This window comes from Meleagris gallopavo, chromosome 16, assembly GCF_905368555.1.
Source record: "Meleagris gallopavo chromosome 16, MGAL_WU_HG_1.1, whole genome shotgun sequence".
Classification (NCBI taxonomy): Eukaryota; Metazoa; Chordata; class Aves; order Galliformes; family Phasianidae; genus Meleagris; species Meleagris gallopavo.
The window spans coordinates 9,074,342-9,097,701 of record NC_139419.1 but is presented as its reverse complement, the minus strand read 5'-3'; the positions used below and the strand labels follow the sequence as shown (position 1 = coordinate 9,097,701).

The window sequence follows — 23,360 nt, the reverse complement described above, 5'->3', positions numbered from 1 at the left end:
GCTGCTATCACTAACACAAACTGTGTTTCTGGAACTTCTCCCACACCTGGGGAATTCCTCCCAAAGAGCTGGAGACACAATGCTGGATGGAGCAGTCTGCGCTGTTCATCGCCATGATGCAGGAATTATCTTAATTAAGAAAATGAAGGTGCAGAGTAGCCAATGTGAAATGAGTTTAACGAGTACCAGAAATACATCTAGATGTTACTCCCCAGTCACATCTTGCAAAATGGTTTCCTGTGATTTTGAATCTATAGAAACATACCATGTGTAAATGTTTTGACACTCAACAGGAAATGTTTGTTTTTTTTTTAACTGAGGAGTAAAATGGAGTGTGAAATGGCTCAGCCACAACCGCACTCCGTGAGAGTCACGGTTAACTTGCAGGGAAGTACAGAGTTGCACAGCTCGGTCTTCCCCAGCAATGTGACTTCTGTTGGGAGCTGGGTGAAGCCACCACCCCCACAAAACAAAAGAGGAGGAACAGAGCCAGTTTGTTCAGGCAACTTTCAAACCAAGCATTGTTTCAGATTTGGCCTTGGTTCAGTTAAAATGTGTTTTATGTGTTCCTAGAGCTGTTATGTGAAGGGGACCCTTGTGGGACCAAGGTAGCAGGAAGCAGCTCAGTTGCTAGAATTGTGCATTGCTGATTATGCTGTATCTAAGGGCACGTAAACCCAGCAGAGAAACACAAATAACAGAAAAACATTTTTAGTCCATTTGTTCAAAAGTCAGACTGCTTTAACATGGGTTAAAACTAGTGCTTCCTCAAATCCTTCACTGAGATTACTGCATTATAAACATTTCAGCCTTCATTGTCTTCACCTGATGAAGTGATGAAGAACAGTGGTACTGTCTGTGCTCATGAAGTCCTTTGACATCTACTGATAGTACGCATTTTTGTGTAAAGATCTCTCAGTCTTAGGCAAACACTGGTCATAAAAAGTTCATATAAATATACAAGATTTTCTTCTATGAATTAAGTTTGCTCAACCTCCTCTAATTTCAAGCAAACACCAAATTTACGTCTGCTAGACAGAAAGAGTTGAAGGATGGGTAAGCATTCAAATGTGACTTTTCCAGACAAGGATTGAAACACAGGCATCACAATATCCCAGAGGGTTAAATCCTGTATTGTACTTACTCTGTTGAAAAGTGTGGGATGTCAGTTTATAATTTTCTTTAGCTAGTAACTCACAAATCATGCAACATTTCTCTAGTCATTTTAGTGTGGTCTGATTCTGCTAGAATAGATCTACTAATTCCATTCCATGGAGCATCTATAGCTGAGATTACGCAGTTGTTCAAAGGAAAGAAGCACTGTATTGATTTTGGTTGGTTTATTTCTATTGGATTTCAAACAAAGAAACAAAACCCCAACAAAATAATGATTTCCTTCAGGAAATATTTGCAACCTTTGCAGCTTTTATATCATGCATGAGAAATATCAAAGGTTACTGCTCAAATGTAGCCAATGAGCCGTGGGGTGCAGGGGAAGGTTTTGCGCATCTCCATACACTTCTTGTCAATGAAGAAGGAGTTTGCCTTCACAGAAATGTCGTGTTCCAGCTTTGATTTGTTGTGAAGTAGCATTTGCAGAGTATCACGGGCTTCTTGCAGATGTTTCTTTAAGGTCTGTAAGGTGTCATCTATAGTATAAACTTCAGTGACAAGCCTGAAAAAAAGAGAAGGGGACAGGTTGCTCCAATGACTTTAGCCATCTCCCACCACGTGCCTTTTTTTCACAAAGGACAGATCAGATTTTCAGACAGAATTCAAACAGACCCTCTTGGACTGAATCAATACGAAACCTATTCTTCGCCAAACTGGCTTCCATAGCACCTGTAAGAAGTGTCAATTTCTGCTTACACTGACATTCAATAGCAGTTAAGCCACTCAGCATCCTGAATGCTATCTTCCTCACCTGCAGTCTCCTGTCTGGGTAGCATCTCTAGGGCTAGCATGGCCAGGTTGAGTTCTATAGTATGCATTTCTGGAGACCATCAGTGTAGTTCCATGGCCTACCTATGCAGACCTGGCAAAGATCCTTGCATAATCACTGAGTGGGTAAATTCTTTAATACTGTTGACCTGGTGTGCTATCTAATGTTTTATTAAATAAGCCAAACACTGTAAGCTTTAAGAAACTTTTATTTTCTCCAGAATCCACTTCAACTTGTTTTGGGATAGTCCCAGCTTTTTCACCATGGAACAGCACAGAAAAACTAGACTTTGTTAATTTGTTTTCTGTCTAATCCCTTAAACTACAAAGTTGGCAGCACACACAGAGAACAAATGCCAACATCAGCACTTCCTTTTAAATAAACAGCAAACTCAGATAACATTTACATGTTACAAAGAAGTGGTTCATTTGATATTTTCTTTCCCTATTGAGCTGAATATCTTTGTGCTTTAAACCAAGAGATAAATATGTGGAACAAATTATTTCAAAATGAATTAGTAAATGGTTTTGCATTCTCAGGTTGGAGTTTCTCAAAAATATATATATTTTATTTGAGATATAAGCTCAGCCAAAAACTGTGATAGAAAAAGTGCTGACATTTCAAATACCCTCTATCAGAATTTCAAGCTCCAATCCCAGTTAGGAAGAACGTAGCATTCAAAGATTTAGATCAGCTAAAGCATCCAAAACAACATGGTCTGGCTTAGGGAGCTGTAGCATAACAAAATTAATACTCATCAAAGGAAGGAGAATAAGATATGATAATTATCAATATAGCTGTCTAGCAAACAGTGTACTTGCATAGATATTTAGGTTGAAAGATTGGAAATCGTATCAGACTGATGGAAAAATTATGTGTACATTAAGCTTAAAGTACTTCTGAATACATGTGTAACTGCATGTTAAGTTCTTATATAACCTGTAAGCTGGTAAGAGCTGAATTGATTCAGATCCCCTACATAAATTTCATATTTATATCTTTTTACTATAGATGAAGAAAATATCCAGTGATTTCAAATGAAGTTTCCAAACTTTCTGAGACAAGATCCTTTGGAACATCAACAATATCATTGGCAATTATGGGAAGAAGGAATAATATGACCCTCTGCTTCAGCACATTTTTGATCCTAACTCAAAGAAGTTTTTTATTTTGGACACACACAGTCCTGATGACTCAGCTGATATCAATCATGATGCTGCAGACATTTTGTGGAGGAGATCTTCAGGGACGAAGTGAGAACAGACTTTGAGTGAGTAATAACTGTAGTTGTACAGTAATATTTAAAGCCATCTTGGTGGTGGTGATTGGCTTTTCTTAAATAAATTATTGATACTTGCTTATTTGTATTCCTAATCGATGGCACAAAGGTAACTGAAGTGTTAACTGATCTGCTCCCAGAGTAAAGGTAAGTGCTAAGTGAATGCTACTGTGCATAGATCAGAAGCTTTTATTTATTCACAGCTGAACTGCATCTGGAACAGGTATGATTTGTGTGATATAAAAAGACAAACAAAACTATCCAAATGGTTTGAATAGAAGCTTTTTGAGCTGACAAAACAGCATTTGGAAAACTAATATAAATTCTCAGACCAAGCATAATGTACTTCAGTAATCTCATAGTGTTGCATGTGGTAAGATTTTGATACAGGCAAATGTCAACAAGGTATAGCTTCCTGCTTTCAATAAAATATCCAAAAATTCCCTAGCTGGACTGCAAAATTCACTCCAGCTACAGTATTCCTTGAGAAAACTACCACAGAATACTCTGAAGACTTGTTGGGGAGGGAGAAAAATGGGATTAAAATTCAGAAGACCCTTCCTTTATTAGGGAAGGAAGGCTAATGTCTGAGATGCTGTTTTTTGTATCCAGAAAGACATAACGCACATTGTTCTATGAACCACAGCACAGGGATCAGCAAGCTGATGCCAGCGTGCTAGAAGGTTCCCACAACTAAAATGAGCAGATGAGCTAATCTGTACAATGATTCTGCACTCACTATATTGGATAAAAGCATTGAAAACAACAAGTTCATGAAGAAAGAGATACTGCCTCTCTGTAATTGAGAAATAACTTTTGAAGGGGTCTGACCATTAGATATTTTTTGCATCAAGACAGAATTTTTCCTGGGAAAAAAATTTTAAAGTAAGTTATTTTGTGAAGGAAATGTTGTTTCATCCTGAATTGAATTAAACACAATTCCTAAGTTCCACTCAACATGAGACCAATTTCGAAAGCATATCAGCCACCACCAAGCAATTGAACACCAAACTGTTCTGGGAAAGGGTCTCTAAACTCAACTACACTTCAGCATAGCCACTTGGATTTTAGTTCTTTCTTCCAGGATTTATAGTCACATAATGAATACAACTCTAATCTGTTGAATTAATTCATGCTGTTGTTAAATTTCTTGAATTGCTGACTGAGGAAGGGACGGGGTAGTCTGGCCTCTACTTACTGAAACTGAGGTGCATCACGGCATAGTTCTATATTGGGTCGCCTAGTTCTTCCCTCCAGGCGTGTCTGAGCCACTTTCAGTGGGTACTCCTTTGCCATTATGGATCTCTCCAGTAGCATGATTGTATCTTCTGTCTGGAAGATTTCTTGAAGTACCTGAACAAGAACATCATTTCTGTAAACCTCACGTTTCCAAAATCAGAACTTAACTCTCCTTTAAACACTGCTATCGGAACTGCTTCCATTCTGGCGTGTCATTTGGTTTTGATTTAGGGGAGGAGATTTCTACAACCTCACAGCAATCAAACATATTTGTATAATTTGTTGGCTTGATCTTGCAATTTCTTTCAAAGGATATACAGCAATCACAGCTCATGGGAGAGCCAGAGGCCATTAAATGCTGTTAAAAAATATAATTAAGTTGTTCCTGCAAAACTGGGTATCAACGCTGGAGAACGACTTCTACTAAGAAATAAACCATTTTTCTTGTTATTATAACATGAAGTAATTTTTTAATTGGAATATAAATTGGAATATAAATTTATAACAAGCAGAAAAGAAGCACTGAATTATAGTGATGGGAAAATCCCAACTGTTTTTTTTTGTGAAATGCCACTTTTGTAGAGGCAGTGTTTATAGACTTAGAGGCTCCCTTCCCATTTGCTTCATTATCTACTTTTTCTCCCAAATAAAATAACTGCTGCTTGATCAGGGACCATTTTGGTAAAGATAAAATTTCTCAACAAACTTTCACTTTCATTCAAACTTTCATTCAATACTTATTTCCTTTTCCCCCATAAAAATTCAAAAGCCATGAAACATGAAATAGCCCTGAAATAGTGGCACACTACAAGTATTTGGGGGACATTTGCTGCAAGTATGTATAAGCGTAAGTCATTTTTAAGTACTGAAGCTAACTTCTGGAAGTTCTGAAAAGTCTCTGGGAGCTGTAGAGGAAATAACTTTTTTTTTTTTTTTCTCTAAATGGAGACAGTATGGAGTGAAACAACATCAAAAAGGAGAGCCCCACAGAATTAGAATAGCATAGTTCTTAGTTGCAGCGCATATTACTATATCGTGGTATTATTCCCCAGCATACTGCAAGTACTTTTTATTTGTTTTCATCGGTATTAAAAAGTGGAAGAAACTACAAAGGAGAAGTTTTTTGCTCAGACGTAAAATAGAGAGCAGGAAAGAAATATTTATATTCTAATAACGTTCCCTAGCTAGTTGATTATTACATTACTTTCATTTATCACAATCAATTGCAGCCAATACAGGGAACAAATTCAAGCTCTTCCTGTAGGCAGGAGAGAACAAACTGAACTGACATTGTTTCTCAACCAGTTTACTAAAATCAATGCAACTTGAATTTCAGCAACCATTAAAAATGGCGTAATGTGCTTAAAGTTATGCTGCTGTTTAGATCTTGCCTACATATGAAGCTGTATCACACTAAGCTAATGATGCATGTGGTTTGAAAATTGAGTTAGTTCTTGCTTCTGAAAGTTTATAGGTAAAACCCAGAGGGCTAAGGATACCAGGAACCTACACACCAGCCCAAATATAAGAGCTTGGTTATGTGGTGTAGTAGGGCAATGTGACAGATCTTTCTTAATTAAATAATCACTATAAGCAAGCTGTGTTTTACAGGAAATATTTATACAGATAGATCAATGTGTTTTGGTAGCTAGTTATTTTGCACACTAATTACTTACAGTAAAAGCACATTGTTAGATCCACTGTTTCCTATATTGTCTACAATTTTACCAGTTACATACTTATTTCTGTAGATTAAAAAAAAACCAACAACAAGGGAATAAGACATAAAGAAGACAGATGCCTTCATTATGCGGGAAGTCCACATCTTTCCTTTTCCCTGAAAACACACAGGATTTGGATCTTCTGCTGCCCGATTAGAAGGAGAAGCAGAATTTGAGGAACTTGTGCTGTTGCAAGAATGTCACCATTTAGAAATGTTCTAAGAGAATCCTGTGTATGTTCATGTGCATGAGGAGGAGGTGAGATGCAGCTCCCAGGTGTGCTGCTGGGGATTAAAGGGATGTCAGGGGGATTCTATAAACATGTCAGTCCTACCCTTTGTCCACACCTTTCATCTTCACTGCCAACCAAAATATCAACCTGTGGGGATGTGCCAAGGCTGTGAGGGAAGAGCACGCAGTGCTTCTGGAGGTCACCCACTGCTTAGCAGGGTCCTCCTTTCCTGTGTTTATGTTACAGCTTCTGTCACTGCAGGAGCGCTTCCCATGCTACGCCTTGCTGCGAGCAAGTGAGCCAAGTTCACTGGGGTGTGGTTATGTTACCTGCAGTGGGATTTTGTGAGGGTTTGGGTTTTTTACACTAATTCTACTTACAGTTTATAGTAAATTGTAAGTAGATTTTTAAAATAATAAAAAAAATGTGCAAATCAAAGTAAAACCAATGAAACATCGTAACACACATCACCTCAGCTCAGTAAGAACTGGACAAAGTTATGTTTCAATTTCAGAAAGGATTTGGGAGGGTTATTTGTTTTCTACTTACAGTGAAACAGAGGACTTGTGTTCTCAGTCCTGTTTCTGAGTAAGGCCTATTTGGTTCAGAATTTGAGCTTTACTGGTGCCAACACTAGACCACAAACCCGTATGTTTCAGCTGTAATTTATCAATCCTGAGGTTCATTTCCTGCAGGGCACTGATTGTGCTGCGCTGTGAGTTTGTGTCCAACTGGACCTCACTGCCCACAGCAGATGTAGAACACACATGGATGTTACCTGAGTGACACAGATGCAGAGATTGCATTGTTCTCTCTTTTTCCAATACTAAGTTGTACATGCATTTTACCATAAATATAACTGACATAAGCCAGTATCTTCTTGTATCTAGACTCAAAGTATTTAGAATTTGCATGGTCTGCAAATTCACACAATGACAATGCTCAAAAAGGGCAGGCTCTAATTTCTGATTTCTTTTTATTGAGAATCCAGTTGTTTGTTGGTACCAAGAAGTGAGCTTTTATCTAAAATTCACAGTTGTATGTCCAGCCCTTATAACATCTTGTCTGCATAATGCACAGTCACGACAAAGCACCCTTGTGCCACATGACTTCACAAGTCCTGGTGCCAGTAGTGTGCAAGGGCACTATGCACAACCAAGACTGCTGAGCAAATCCCTCACCATTCCAAAAAAAAAAAAAAAAAAAAAAGTTATTTAAACCTACTTCCTAACTCAAAATTCAAATACAAAGTCATGCAGCTATCTTCAAGCCCTGCTTGGCTGCATGTAAGTGGATGTGGTTCCTTGTATGTTGTCATTTTTTTTCCTTGTTTCTTTTTTAAGTGCTGTCATTTCAGACATGCAAAGTAAAATGGCCTCGGGGGAACCACCTCTAAAGCATCACAGAAGCTTAGTACAAACATTTTTTGATTACTCATTCGGGACACACATTGGATAAAATGACTTAGATAATCTACAGTGCATAAACTGATTGGTGGGGACGATCACCAGATAGTGTTGCACTAGTATACGTCATTTCTGGATGGCCTCCAAAGGCAGGAAGCAAAAACAACAAATGCTGAGCAGCATGTTCCTAAGAAACCGTGCTGAGGGATTGGCTCAGGCAGCTGCCCACCCGGAAACTTTCCCTTCCAGGACATGAGGAAAGTTTTGTGCTGCAGAATACTTGAGAGCTTCTAGAAAACTGCTCTCCTGCTGCTCTCTCACCTCACCAAGGCCATGATTTTTACAGTCTGGATCCAGTACAACTTGGAAGAAGAGCCGCTAGGTCACACACGTGATTGAAGCAGTCTTACAAATAACACCAGAAGTTGCCTTCTATAGCAACGTCAGCAAAGGCTTACTTTCTTTCAATACAGAGCTGCCTTTACTTAGCAGCTGGGAGCATGTCCTTCAGTGTGAGAAGACACTGTGCAGTTAATGACACTGGATTCATGATAATCCAAATGCATTACTCTGATTCCAGCCTACCCCCAAGTAAGTGCCACTTAGCTAACCCATGAAGTAGTGCACTGCAGTGTGGCAGACTGAGAAGCCAGTTTTCTCCTAAATGGTTTCTCCCCTTGCCCATAGTTAGCACTCTGATCCAGTCTGAGCAAGCCTTTATGATTTCGTGAGACCAAGCAACCATTCTAGGAGACATAAATCTAACTTTGTTTTCCAGTTATTGCCTTACTTTTCATGTGAAATTTCTCTTGGTTTGTAAGTAAAAGTCTAAAGTATATGCATATCTATTTCCTCCTTCAAACAGGTTTTTCCAGGCATGTTTGAGCTGCTTAGACCAACCAGCACACACCTTCCCAACCACTTCTGAGTCACTCTTCATTAATCGTCTGAAAACTTTACTCTCAAACAGGTTCCCATAATAAACGATAAGATTAAGTGAACGAAGTATATACTCAGCCACCAGGAAAAGGCATCAGAAACCACAAATTACTGAGTTGTTAAGGCATAAAATGAGGAAGAGAAAAAAAGTAGCAAACAGAGACGGGTATAAAAATATGAGGATACACCGGGGTCCAAGATGAAAGCCTATGTGGGAAAAGTGCCCCGGGGAAAGAGCTCCCTCTCCTACACACATGCTCCATCCCTCAGCTCACAACCCTGCTGCACCCCTTCTTCGTGCCTCTCACACAGGCACCTCCTAAAATATGCCTTTCCAGATGCCCCTGCATCTGAAAGACTGAGAAAGACTGAGCTGTGTCCTTTTCAACAGCTGTAGGAGGGCTTCTCTCTGAATTTTACAGTTGAGGAGTTTGAAAATTATTTCAAAGGCTGGAGGGCAGTTCCTGGTTTTATTGCCACTGAGGTTCTCTTGGCTTTCGCTTTATGTTTTGTACTACTTACAAACTCAAGTAGGTTTATGTCTTGAATTAGAAGACGATTGTGTAACTATAAAATGTATTCAATATTCAGTATTTCCCTCTAGCCATCATATAAATATATTCAATAGGTGTTAAGATAACAAGTTGCTTGTTTTTTAATTTATAAATACATTTGAATTTAATTTAAAAAAAAATGTGTGAGGGATGGAAACTCAGAGAATAATCTGTGTAAGTGATAGAGCAACTTACTAAAACAAAATTCTGTAGTTTCTTCGAGTATAGAGTAAAAATATATCAAGCAGAAAGGCAAGAAAGAATTAATTTCCATCATATATTGATGTAGTATACTGCCTTTTCACACCCCAGGGGTAAAAAAAAAATAAGTAAGAGGGAACCATTGCTAAAAGCACTCATTCTCAATGAACTGAATGGAAATACTCAGAATTGGGGCTACTCATTTACTGGAATGAGTGGATATTTTTTCATGGTTTTACTGAATATGTATCTGTTTTTCTAGCATGTTTCTGATCCCTGTGCTCCTGGGTAGAGGAATAGCAAACCTTGCAGGAAGGGAGGAGCTGGGCAGCTCTGCCTCTGAGCATACAAATGCTCTGAGCACAGTGCAGGTGTTCTATCTTGTACAGTGCTAACTGAGATAATCTGGTGTTTAGGCATGGGATAAATACTGGGCTGTGTAAATATGTCACTTGCTGTCTGGTCTGATTGATTCTCAGACCTAGTGCATGTAAACATCCTGTCCTATTGGTTATTTCCAGGAGAGGGAAGCCAAGGTAACTATTTATATTAATATTAACTTTATGGAAAATAGATGCAAACATATTAATGAGGGGCTGCTACCATGATAAAAGCTTTTCCTCCTTTTCCTAAAGATTTGTGTAGATTTTATATCAGATGTCAAATATATTTATCATAATTTCTCTCATCATAAACTGAGTGATTCTTGTAGTGATGCATGCTGTACTTACCATACCACCATCTCCTACACTGAATTATGTGGGCTATATTTGCTGTTCACTACCCTAAAATACTGGTCCCAGAACAGCTCTGTGCCTGACGAGGGTCACACACTGTGATTAGAACCCTGAATAATATCTCCATCCCCAAACAGCTACATTCGCTGTGAGCGCAGTGACAGTGAAACAGCACAGCTGTGATACCCTCTTTGGTTCAGGATTTAATCCTGGCCAGCAAGAGCTCCTTGTCTCTGGCCTCCAGAACCTCAGTTATCTATGGTTATGCCATCCAGATTCTCACAAGAATTCTCAGAAGACAAGATTAATCCCAGAATCAGGTAAGACAAACTAATGACAGACTTATGCAGTTGGGATAAAAATGGAAATAGGACATTTTCAATCTCAGGGTGAGAAGAAAGTCTGAGTTATTTAGCTGCCTACACTGCCTGCAGGATGCTACTCTACCCTGTAGCAATTCCTTTACATAAACCAGCCATCTTGACCTTGATTTTCAGTTCCTCACACTAATGAAGTCACCTATCTGTGGTAAACTGTTGCAGTGATGAATTCCTTTGCTTTGAAAAAGAAGTGTGTATGTTTTCCATCTGGATTTGTCTTGTTCTTTCTCGCCACTGATTCTTCTTTTGTTTTTGACGGCTTCTATAGAGCTATTTGTAGATTTAGCAAGTGTTGTGCCCCTTCCCTAACAGTTATTTGAATAACCTAAATCAAGTGGTGTCATCTAGTGCTACTAACATCATCCTTTCCATCCTACTAAGGAGGAAGTTGAGGAACTTATTCAAGCAATTGCCCGGTTTCCACTCTTTTAATCCTTCTTGCAGTTGTGATGACTTCCAGGCTTCAGAGTTGCAGTAGGAAATGCTTTATACCACACCCATACTTCCTGTACTAAGTTTCTGAAAAGATGGCAAGTTGTCTCAGCCTGCTAGAGAAAAATCAAGCGAAAGAGGGCAGAGGATAATTCATCATGGAAGCCCTACCATGAACTAGAAAGGGAGACATATAAAGTAAGTTTTTAGGAAAAGCATTTCCTAAATTCTGCATTCAATAGATTCCTGTTCAGAGTCATACAGAAGCACTTCAATCCATTTTTACTGTTTTCCTAGGCAAATCACTTCCCAGATTACTGATAGAGTTGGGGGCTGTGAGCCTCAACAGCTTCCCCAAAAGAAGTGTCAGGAAGGAAAAGCAGACAATGAAAATTTGAAGTAAAGAGAACTCAGACAGTTTCCTGAATACATCAGTGGAGTAACAGTGAGAGCAGACAGCAGCTGGACTGCGAATGCAGAAAGGCAAGCTGGAATCACTGGCAAACAATGCTCTTTGGAGACCTCTCTTACACTGACTTGGAAACCTGATTTGAACTTGGAGCCATTTCAAGCACCAACCTTAAGGCTGAACTCCAAGTAGAATAAAAGATAAAGTCACAGTTGATCTAACCCAAGATGATACATCTGTAAGTTACAAAGCCATTCCTCTAAATAAATGAAGATTAGTGGAGGTTCATAGTAAAAAATGTGGTGGAGCAGGTGATCTATGTTATAAAGTGGTCTTGTTTGGACTAACTTAGATACAAAAAAGCAGAGTGCCAAGCACTTTTATTGTTGAGGGTTTTGCTCCATTCCTCTCGAAATAATTTTCTCATGTCTGTTTATCAGATGCCTTACAGGAAGAGTTCTTTACTGCATCCCTTGGTCCTGATTGGATTGGGAAGTGTACGTAGTGAAGGCAAACTATATGAAGTTTTATTCTCAAGTACATGTTTTGTTCATGCGCTTTTAAACATGACGTGCGGACACTTTATAGTGCAAACCTAGTTTAAAAGCTGTGTCAGAATCTCAGTCAGTTGCAACAGGGAATTTCTTCAGATCTGCTATTCAACTCAAGGTAAATGGTGCAGAAACATGGTAGAAACTGAGGTTCAAGTCCACCCACCATCCTAGCAGCAGAAAAAATGCTTAAAAAAGCAGATGTACTGCTGTGTAGTTATTACTCTGAGACTTGTACAGTTTGTAACCTGAAGTGGAGACATTATGTCATTGATGGAGAAGGTCCTGGCAAAACTCCTGGCCTAACTCTTGATAGAAGTGAAAACAACAGGATGCCTTTATTACATAGAGACATCAGACGCCTTTTGGTAAATAGAAAACACTTATCTGGACACAAAGGAAGATAGTTTCTACAATAGAACTAAACAGAGTAATAATGAATTGCTGATTTTCTTTATATTTGGGGTTTTTTTATATATACTGATTTGGTACTTTTTTAGGAGGAGGAAGAACATGCTGAGACCACAAACTGAGGCATTAGGTTCATAATCTTACCCAGCTGATCTTTTACATGTAAGTGATATAGACAGAAGAAAATGTGTTATTTCAACATGTGGTCATTTTTTATCATCACCATATTCACACTATTTACTCTGCTATTTTTTTATTATTATTATTATTCTTTCCTTTGTGATTTTAGAAACAAATGATTACAGGAAGTTCCCTGTGTAGCTTTTTGTCTGGAAGAGATTTGGCTGTTTTACAAAGCAGAAAATTATTTTTTCATTCAGAAATGAGCTTCAGATCTCATTAAATGTATAACTTTTCCTGGTTCCAAGCAAACTTTTTCTATATTCATTCTCCTCCCAGTTCATGGAGATAGACTGCTTAGCTTGGAAAAGAATTTGGCAGAAGGAAGGATGTCTCTAATATTGACATTCATTGCTTGTGAAGCCAAAGTGCAAAAACAGCCTTTGAAAGAGTCATCCATTTTCTAAACACAAGAAAACGAAATTGTGGCACCCGCTGTGGTTAATAGGTTAGTATTGCACGTGAAAGGAAAAGGAACTGTAGTAGCTGCATTTTCCCAAAGCATGGTAGTGTTTAAGGGACAGCCTTGTGCCCTAGCTGCTCCTGTGGTTGTCTTATTAAAGCATATCCTAGCCATACTTTTTTTTCCTCTAAGTTCTACAGACAATACTGCAAGCTTGGAGAAAGAATAAAACATAATCCACTCTGCTTAGCTACAGATGACCGTTAAATAAGCATTCATTCCTTACTCTCTTTCTCTTTTCTCTTGTCCTTTTGAGGTATCATGAGCAAAAGAATTAATAGGCTTTCTATCATATAGCTTCATCCACTCCTTAACCAGCAGCGCTTCTGCTTTGTAAACCTACAGCATTTTGTTTTTACATTACTTTGAGATGAAGGTCTCTGCTGTGTATGTGCTATCACTTTGTAACTCATCACTACATAGCAGCAGTAGCTCACGGAATGCCATCCTGCGTGACACTTTTTTAATCCATGCGTATCACACAACCTAATTATACAGATATGATTACTTCAGTTTCTCCCAGTCACTTCTTATTGCAATCCAGCAGTGTGACAGCATAGGGACATAAGCCACTTTTTCTTCTATTATCTGCAAGTTGTCAGCATTGAGCTGGCCACGATGACCAAATCTTTGATAGTATGTTGATATTTCACACTGCAATTTGTGATTCCACACCTAGGCCCTATTCTACCTTTTGTACTTATATTCTTTTATACAAAGTCACTGTAAAATGTGAAGCAAGTATTCATAGATTAAGTCCATGAGAAACTTAGTTGGATAGTCAATTCAGGGATAAAATGCTATCTCTGGCTTCACTTATATAAGATCCAAACCACACAAAAACTACATTTAACATCTTTTGTGCTTTATAAGCAGGAAAAAAACAGAAGAAAACATTATGTGCTGTGACTTCACACATATTTAGCTGGTTGGTTTGCACTTTCCTTCAAGTCCCTAAAAATAAACTGAAAACATCTTAAACAACTTCTGACAAATAGAATGGCAGGAAAACTCTATTGTTTCCAAATGTGCATTGAAACAAATGAGTGAGCACGAGCCTCCTCTATAAGAGAAGGAGTCTTAGTGGAAGAACTCAGTGAACTCTGACTGAAGTCACATGAATAACACAGAAGTCTTGATAGTTTAACAAGATTTTATCTGTCAGTACAAAGGCAGAATCTCTTGTTAACTTTAGAATATGTTTCAAAATTCATTTCCAACAAGTTACATTTTTCCATGAAAACTGACTGGAAAGGATTTACAGATGGAATTTAATACAGTTCTGTCACCTTCAGTACTATTTCTCCTTTTTATAACATGAAAAGAAAGAAGAAATGTTTGAGAAGTTAACTGTCTGAACCACCCCAATATATGAGACTATTCTGAAGCATAACCAAGGCTAAAATTCAGGTTAAAGATGTGAAAGTATATTGTATTAAAAGGAGAAAGACAACTGGGAACTTAGGTTTCAAAGGCAAACTCATAACAATTTGAACGTAAGGATTTTTAAATTCTGAACTTTTCTTTTACTGCTGCAGAACAAAAGTGCAAAAACTTAAAATATTCTCTTTCTTCTAAAAGAAAAAGAATGTTACAATGTTTGTGGGCCTTTTTATTTGTGTGCTTTCCAAAGTCATTTCACTGTTTACCAAAAAAAATAACAAAACTCTTTGCTCAGGAAATCGCCAAGGAATAGCCTCAATAAATGAAAAATAGGAAAGGAAAACGAAGAAAACTTAAAACATCTTTCCCCACTTTAGACATGTAAAGTGCAGAAGAACATAAGCACACTGATTCTTGGTATGAGACAGATGTTGTATGGTTTCTTGTAAAATTCTGTCTTCTCAGGCTGCTCATCTTTGAGCGAGCTCTTCTCAGGCTGCAAGTGATGCAAATGCATTACCTGAGGAAAGGTAATATAGCTATGACTTTTGATGAGATGCTTATTCAAGAAGGATGTAAACTCTAGAGATTTCTGTGCCTTTCATGCACATCTAGGATTATATGCAGCTGCCAATGCTTAGTGAGTCTTACCTTAGCCAGTTGTGCTTGGAGTTTGTTCTTTGCATCAGCTACTTCGGCAATGCGACTGTTAAAAGCCAAGTTGGTGCTGACAAATTGATTCCACAGCTCCTCAGATGTGCTCTCCAGTGCAACCTCTGTATCCTCCCGGAGCTTGACAGAGTTGGCCCTTGCATGTTGAGAGCACCTGATATTGTCTTCACTGAATTTAGCCCATGTTGCAGGAACTGAAACACTAGTAAGGAAAATAAAAGTACATTGTACATCATTAAATTAGATTCAAATACTGCCTGAGAGAACCCAAGGCCTTTATCGTGGAGAAACTGAGCTGTGTGTCAGCAACTGCCAGAAAACATGAGAAGCCCACCTAGTTAATGCAAATAACCAACTAACCATGAGAGCAGGATTGTTGCACATCAACAGCCCTACATCACAAGAAATATATGACCCATGCAGCAAAGCATGTGGCTTTGATTCTCCTAGTAGTCTTAATCATCAGAAAGAATGGTAGCAGGAAGATGGATAACTCACTGACTGACCTAGGACAGAGTAAGGAAAACTGGAATTTTCTTCCTGCTCCATCACTGTCCATCTCTGTTATTTGTAGGATCTCCATCCTCTTTCTTTTCCATGCATTATAATAAACGCTTCTGCTTTAATTTATGGCCCTATTATTCTTAAACTTATTAATATATATGAGACATATAGAAATGACATTGCTATGGGAAAGTCTACAAATAGACATAGAAAAACTGAATAAAGGTCTCCTGCACAGAAAAAATGCCAGCCAAGAATGTTCCCTCTGCAATGTCGTGTAGCCAAAAAAATATCAGGACTCTTGGTTTTTTGTCAAGCCTTCACAGATGGCCTTAATTACCTTAATTGAACATACATCTCAGACTCGAATTTTTCCAGAGTGGGAGTCTGTAAAGCCCTAAGATTGCTGCCTGAGACCCCAGGAAATAGTGGTGCTGTATAAGCTGCCCTCTTTGGAGTTAAATTCACTGCCTTCTTTAATGCATTGCTCAGCCTACCAGATCACTCTGCCTTTCAATCAAAAAAATAAAAATAAAATAAAATAAAATAAAATAAAATATTTTATGAAAAGGTACATATGTTTTAGTTGCCAAAAGGAAAGGCTGAGAAAAACTTCTGCCTGCATTTAAACATCCTGCTTTATGCAAAACTTCCCTCTAAGAACTAGGCTTGTATGTTAAAACCTGCAGGGAAAGTTTTGCCATTTTTTGAGTCTCATATTTTTTTCTTTAGATTTTAACTGAAAACTGAGATTTAATATTAAGGGATGAAATAACTGAATTTTGCCACGGCTTGTTTTCTCAGTGCCCCCCCCCTTTTTTTTTCCAGTTTTTCAAGGGTATCCCTATCTCTCTAAATTGAAGCACTGATTTTCCTAAGCTATTTGGAAATCTTTAGTACTACGCATTTATTTCAGTAGTTGCCCTGAAAAGTTTCAGGCACCCAACACGATTTCAAGACTGCATAACTCAATGTATTAAGGCTGAGCTGTCAGTGCTTACAACTTATCCAACCAATCTCAGTGTACTTTCTGTAGGGTGTTTGTGGTTTTGGTGATTTTTGTTGTTGTCGTTGCTGTGCGGTTTTTTTGTTTTTTTTTTTTTTTTGGTCTGATGTATTTATTCATTTTCTGATCAGAAAATTGAGTTCCCAAGAAGGTTTCCATCTTGATGGTTTTAAATACTTAATACCTGATCTGTTTTTTAACACTGTTTTTCCAGACTGTAATTTATCTGGCTGGCTCTGTTGAATGATTCAGGCAGAAAACACCTGCTCTGCTCCCAAGTGCTGCATGTACGTCTCAGTTTGCCATATTATTTCAGTAAGATGTTAATGAAAAATGGCATTGCTTTGGATTATGGTTGGTGAAAAAGGAAAAGGGCTGTAAAACTTATCCACATGAATCCAGTTCTTTGACAAGCATATTTTTATTTTCATTGCTAGTACTACGAGTAGGTAGTATGACTGGAGTCAGCAGAATTCCTGCCAAGTTTTTCTCATCTACTCCCTTATTTCAGTAGTGAATGAGGTGATCTTATGTTCTGTTAGTAAACAAATAGTGCACATTTTTTCCCTGCACTGTTCAACAAGACAGAGTCGCCATCATCTGAAATTGTTGAGTATGTTCACCATTTAGATACTGCTCTGTTCAAGTGAGAAATGCGTTAACAAGTCATTAGCACAAAAACACTGCCCTCTATTGCAAGTTGTTTTTCTTCTGCTAATACTTTAGAATTGGATGCAGGTGTTCATAAGTAAACTATGATATACAGTTTTAAAACTGTATATAACTGCAAAATTTCAATCAGTCATGCTAAAACCTATTAAATCCTTTCAGTCATACTATTTAATACATGTCCTATACATCTTGATGGGCTAATGTCCAAATAATCCAAGCTATTTTTATGAAAAAAAATATAGTCTTTGGTGTTCACCAGCATGCTGCTCACCCCGCTGCACTTAACTGCATACCTTAGCTATATTTTGCTTTGATTTCATGCGTTTTGACACCTGAAGAACACAGAAGATTATAAATTGAAAACAAAAAGTGGTATCTGCGTGAAGCAGTTTGAAGGCAACGAGTCAGCTGCAACATGTTTGTAAATGACTGTTCTCTCTGCAGCAGCTCAGTGCACAATGCTGTAGGTGCTGCAGACTGTCAGCTTCTGTCTGCTCTCCAACCACAGCAGCTGTTAGAAAGCAGGCACTGACTGAGGATGACGGAGGGTTCACACCAAGGAAAGACATAGGGCCATACAGAGAGACACTTCTTTTTCCGCCACTTTTCAAATATTAGGCTAGAACTTGTGCTGTAATCAGGCTCCTGCTTGGAAAGAGAAGACAGCAGCGACCACTTGTACTCACGTCCCATCTGCTTTCTCCACTCCATGGTAGAAGTTGATGCTGTCCGATGTGTTCCTCAGGTTAAAGCACTTCATGTCAATAAAATGGGCTGAGTTTTTGTCAGAAAGATCCTGCTCCAGGGCATGCTGCGCATCTCTGTTGATGCTGTGAAGGGGAAAGTCTTACTTTAATCTGAACTATCTTTAAAGCTTTAGTACTACGTAGCTAACTGCCTTCATTAACACCCTCCCATGCTTCAGTATATCATTCGCTGGCATTTACAGCGGCATGAAAATGCTTTGCACTGTAATTTAGCTAGAGGGAGCTGCTGTACCACTTCACCCTGCTCACCTTTTAGCTTCTGAGGGTTCCCCAAAGAACTGCATTTAACTCTGTGCACGGAATGGTGTTTGTCATTTTGATGGCAAGTGACCACATGGGTGAAAAACAAGAGATAGTTGTTGTGTGGCATGCAGGACAGCCTCAGAGCAAAAGAGAGTAGGCATTCAGTAATAGCTTTCATGCTAGCAAGGCTGTAAGATGGGAGAAATCTTTGAATCTTTGGCAAATTATCTTCGTTCAATTTGTGCTTTAAATGATAGGTATTGCTCTTCTGAGCTTAACAAATTCTATTATTAGTAAGAATTAGAAGTGAAAGGCAAGGAGCATCTAACAGGCTAAGCCTCTGATTTTGCAATTGCAATTTTCAATCTGTCATTAGATCCCATCCAACGCTGAATTTAGCTTCTTGTCTTTAAAACAGGAATTAAATGTAAATACTTACCCCAACTGATGACTGATTCTTTGTGCAAGTTTTGCCAGTATTTCTTGACAATCTTTGTATATATCAACCTCCTAGAGTGGAAAATATCCAGATGTCAGTCCCTTCCTTAAACTCCATTTGCTTTAGTGAATAAATCCTTTTAGTTCTGCATTCTAGATATTGAAATCATCTCATGTGTGGATGTGGAAATGAATGTGTGGATCAGGAAAGGATGTGTTTTTGTCCCTATCTTCCTCAGTGCCACAAAGTTGTATCTTTGGAGTTGGTTCTGTATGGCCTTTTATATTATGTCAAACTTCTAGTACATTTTAATGGATAGAGTCATTCTGATAGACGTAAGGACAAATTTTTCTTAGGCTGGGTATAATGAATATACTTGAAACATGAGCCTTAATCTATTAAACTACTCTCTAACTGCTGTTACATTTTTTACAATAATATAAACACTGTTAATAGAATAGCAGAATAGGTTGAAAATGTATCTAATTTCAGAAGTAGGCTCCTTGATATAAATAATACAAAACTCTTCTAAGTATAAATATTAGTCAAAGAAATTCAAAGCCAAGTTTCCACTCAGATTAAAATTAATAAAAAATACTGAAACAAACCACACTGCAAACTATGCAAACGTGATACTTACAGTCCTTCAAACAACCTTATGGTACTCCATCCATTCTCTTTCCTTTTCAGAAACCCTTTTTTGGCATAAGAGACCCTCTTATTGGTGTGAACAGCTTTTCCATATCATTAAGTTTTGAAACAGCAAAAAAAAAGCTTTAAATTATTTGGAAGTCATTAAGACACCCCAAAATTAAAATGACAAGTTCTGTCTCTGTACCTGCACCATATACAAATGACAAACTTCACAAGTGACTCTGCTGTTACTACAAAACAAGCCTTTGTTGGCCTTCACTGACTCTATCTATCTTGTTCCATAATCAGAGCAGTGCTCTGGGAGATCAGACAAATGGTCTTTATTTTTCATTTTTAAAAATATTTTTTTAATCTGGTCATGTTGGAAGAATAAGCAGTGTTTCATCCTGCCATTCATTCTCTTGCTGAGCTGGTTGTTAGTACAGTTGCACACTGTAGGCTCTGAACAAACATTCTGGTTATTCAGCTGGTCTGCAGATCCTTCTGTAATCTTCTAATCCAGAGAAGTACTTGAAGAAATGGCATTGTCCCATCATTTTCTTTCCTAGTATTAGTTTTGTTATGCTTCCAATATAACTTCTTTCAAATCTTAATAAAATGGTACTTATTTGGTTTTTTTCTTTTATATTTGAAAGATTTAGCAATCATTACAATCCTCATTTTCCTTGTTCAGTAAGACTATACAAACAGCAAGGCAGTAAACAATTATTTTATACTGTAAGCCCTTAAGGACTTCAGAGATTTTATAGAACATGGCCTAAAAAACAATTCTGAGATTGTTTCTACATCATTTCATAGGAGAAGGCAAAACTGGAGAGGACCTCAGATAGACACGTGACTGTTCCTCTTGTGCCAGGGAGGATGAACAGAATATCAATCATTCCCACTGCATGTCCTTTAACCCATCTTTTCTCCTCTCTTACCTTCAATCTTCCAAATGAGCTATGAACTAATGCTTTTGCCTTGATAAACATTTAGTTGGATTTCGGTTATTCTCATAGTTTGAAAAATAAACTAGGAAGTCCAATCTTACTTTCATGAGGTTTTTTTCCACATCATCATGAACCAAGTCTATTTCCTTCCGCTTCTCACGGTAGTACAAGCATTCCAGGGCTGTCTGCAAGCAAACCAAAGAACATATGCAATAGGCACTGCAGAGTGAAAAACTTTGCTGAAGGGACAACGGAGCTGACATGACAAATGATATCCATTGAGGGTGAAACAGAATAGGAGATGGCTCCACTGCACAAAACTGATGAGTCTTTGTGGTTCATTACCTTACCTGTTAATACATATTTCTAGGGATTAGCTGCCACCAAAGCTTTCATTTGATTAGCTGCATAGTAATATGCAGCAAGGCCTACATCACAACTTGCCCGTTTTGTTTAAATATGTATTAATTAAAACACCTATGTTCTACACTTATCCATAGCAAAATCCCTGACTCTCATCTCTCCTAATTGACCCTTACTCAGTGTCAAAGCTTGGAAGTTTTGTATCTACATTCTAGAGAATGACTGCATAACCATTACTGAACAGGGAGCCTAGGAATACTGCAGCTCACTGAGCCACTGCCTGCTCTCCTGGAAGGCACAGAGATGACTGCCTGTGCCTGCTGGAGCCTCAACCTCCTGGAGTGGGAAGACAGGGAAAGAAGGCATTGAAGCATCCTCGTAGGTTCCTGTATTGACCTGTGACCATGGTGGCCAAGTTTCCTTCCTACCAAGGGTAATGTTTGACCACGGTCTGTCTTGGTGACAACGGTGGAAATTATAATAGTATTCAACAGAGAGAAAAATATTATTTTTCCCATTCAGCCATAGTCATGAAGTAAGCAGCTGTGTCAAACCTACCTTCAGCGGCGCCTGCATTTCACTTATAGCACATTCAAGCCGCTTCTTGGCAGTTTCCAAGGCCTGGGTCTCTTTAAGCAGACACTCTAGCTCATAGGCGAGCTCAGATCTCCAGAAATCAATGTTAGAGATCCTCTCTCCCAAGTTTCTGCTGCTGTCTTCTTGCATCTGATGAGTCAATTGGTCCTTATCTTGCATCAGTCGCAAAGAATCAGTGTTCAGCCTTCCAGCCCAGTACCTGGAGGCTTCAGAGCCTTTTAACTGAACCATGTTTGCGTGGTGCCAGTCGCGAGTGCTGTAGCGGGAATGCAGGGCAGAACGCAAGGTGGGCAGAACAGTGGGTGGCCGCCCAGTGGGTCTGAACAGCTCAGCAGAGCTGGGAGGGACCGAGACCACTCTGTGAAGCAGACTGGGCCTCCAGGAACTGAGGTAGCGGTATCCTGGTAGGTAGTAGGACTGGTAGGTGTCCTTGGTGGTGCTGGTGGGGGCTGGGTCCGGGAACAGGCAGCTCTTCCGCGTGCCACAGTAGCTGGCAACCTGCGTGGTCCCCAAAAACTCCATCGTGCCCAGGGCTCAGGCAGCCGCCTTCAGACAGTCCCGCTGCAGGCTGTCCTGGCTGCGGGCACCCAGTGACACAGTGGTGTCACAGGGCTCCGAGGCCATCGCGCATTCCATAGCCTTTGCTCCACCCTTCAGAATGTTTACTGAAGGCTCCCTCCAGATGGAGCTGTGGGCTTGCCTTCACTGGGCCTGCCTTGAGTGAATTGCAAGTTGCGTCCAAGCAATATGAGTGTATCAGTCTGTTGCTGCATTAGAAACAAGCCTGAACCGAAGCACAGGCTCTGGGTGTTGTCTCAGTCTCTCCTGATGGTTTGCAGATGGTTTGCTCCAAATGCACATGCAAATAACAGTACCTTTCTCTCCTGGTGATTTTTCTCATGTTTTAAACATTAGGTCACTTCTCGGAGAACCTACTTTTGTAGTTTTTCCTTTCAGGCTTCTGGCAAAAAGCTCCTGAAATCCAGTGCTCTAAGATCATCTTCTGTGCCAGGGATTTTGAATATAAATAATTATTTGTATCTAGGCACTGTATATCCTAAGTGTATTATCCTAAGTGTCCTTAAATCAGTGCAGATTTCTTCTAGGTTGAATGCAAGACAGCTGCTATCATCGCTCCTTCTCTAGATACATACCTGTGAATCACAGAATCACTGAATGGCCAGGGTTGGAAGGGATCCCAAGGATCATGAATCTCCAACCTCCCTGCCACATGCAGGGCCACCAACCTCCCCATTTAATGCTAGACCAGGCTGCCTGGGGCCCCATCCAACCTGGCCTTAAACACCCCCAGGGACAGGGCATCCACAACCTCTCTGGGCAGCCTGTTCCAGCACCTCACCACTCTCTCTGTAAAGAATTTCCCCCTGATGTCCAACCTAAATCTCCCCTCCCTCAACTGAAAAGCATTTCCCCTCATCCTGCAGTTATCAACCCTTTCAAAGACTTGATTCCTCTCCTGTTTGTACGCTCCCTTTAGGTACTGAAAGGCTGCAATAAGGTCACTCTGCACCTTCTTTTCTCCAGGCTGAACAAGCCCAGCTCCCTCAGCCTGTCTTCATAGGGGAGCAGAGTAGAGGGGGACAATCACCTCCCTGTCCCTGCTGGCCACCCCTGTTCTGATGGAGCCCAGGATATCATTTGCCTTCTGAGCCACAAGAGCACATTACTGACTCATGTTTTTTATCTATCAAGACTCCCAGGTCCTTCTTCACAGGGCTGCTCTCAAGGACTGCTCCTTCCAGTCTGTACAGATGCCTGGGATTCCTCCTGCCCAAGTGCAAAACTCTGCACTTTGCCGTGTTGAACCTCATCAGGTTCACTGGAATCAGCTTATTTTTGTGTTTTTGCTTTAATTTGGGAAAACAAAAAGATACATATTTATATGCATTATGTTGCAGACCACTAGCATGATATTACACTTCAGCTGAAAAGGAGAGGTAATTTCAATCAAATTATTGTTATGCTGTTTCATCAGGAATTCTGCAAGTAATTCTGCATGTAGCACATGGCAATGAGCATTTTCCTGAGGTC

General features: G+C 39.3%; 1 protein-coding gene and 1 long non-coding RNA gene across 5 annotated transcripts in view; one reads left to right on the top strand and one right to left on the bottom strand.

The window, feature by feature from the left end:
- LOC146543251 (uncharacterized) overlaps window positions 1–8,933 on the top strand; it is a 56,107-nt gene extending 47,174 nt beyond the window's left edge. For all 4 annotated transcript variants that reach the window (XR_014886814.1, XR_014886812.1, XR_014886813.1 and 1 more), the window contains one exon: window positions 2,954–8,933. This is a non-coding gene — a long non-coding RNA (uncharacterized LOC146543251). The remainder of the gene's footprint in view (window positions 1–2,953) is intronic.
- Window positions 1,340–21,995, bottom strand: TEKT5 (tektin 5). Its single transcript, XM_019620713.3, has 7 exons — window positions 21,270–21,995; window positions 20,450–20,533; window positions 18,763–18,833; window positions 18,000–18,143; window positions 15,111–15,333; window positions 4,420–4,574; window positions 1,340–1,675 (listed from the first exon to the last, which is right to left on the bottom strand). Exons 1-7 carry the CDS (start codon window positions 21,828–21,830, stop codon window positions 1,462–1,464), a joined length of 1,452 nt encoding a protein of 483 aa, XP_019476258.2. The 5' UTR covers window positions 21,831–21,995; the 3' UTR covers window positions 1,340–1,461.
- Window positions 21,996–23,360: the final 1,365 nt, after the last annotated feature.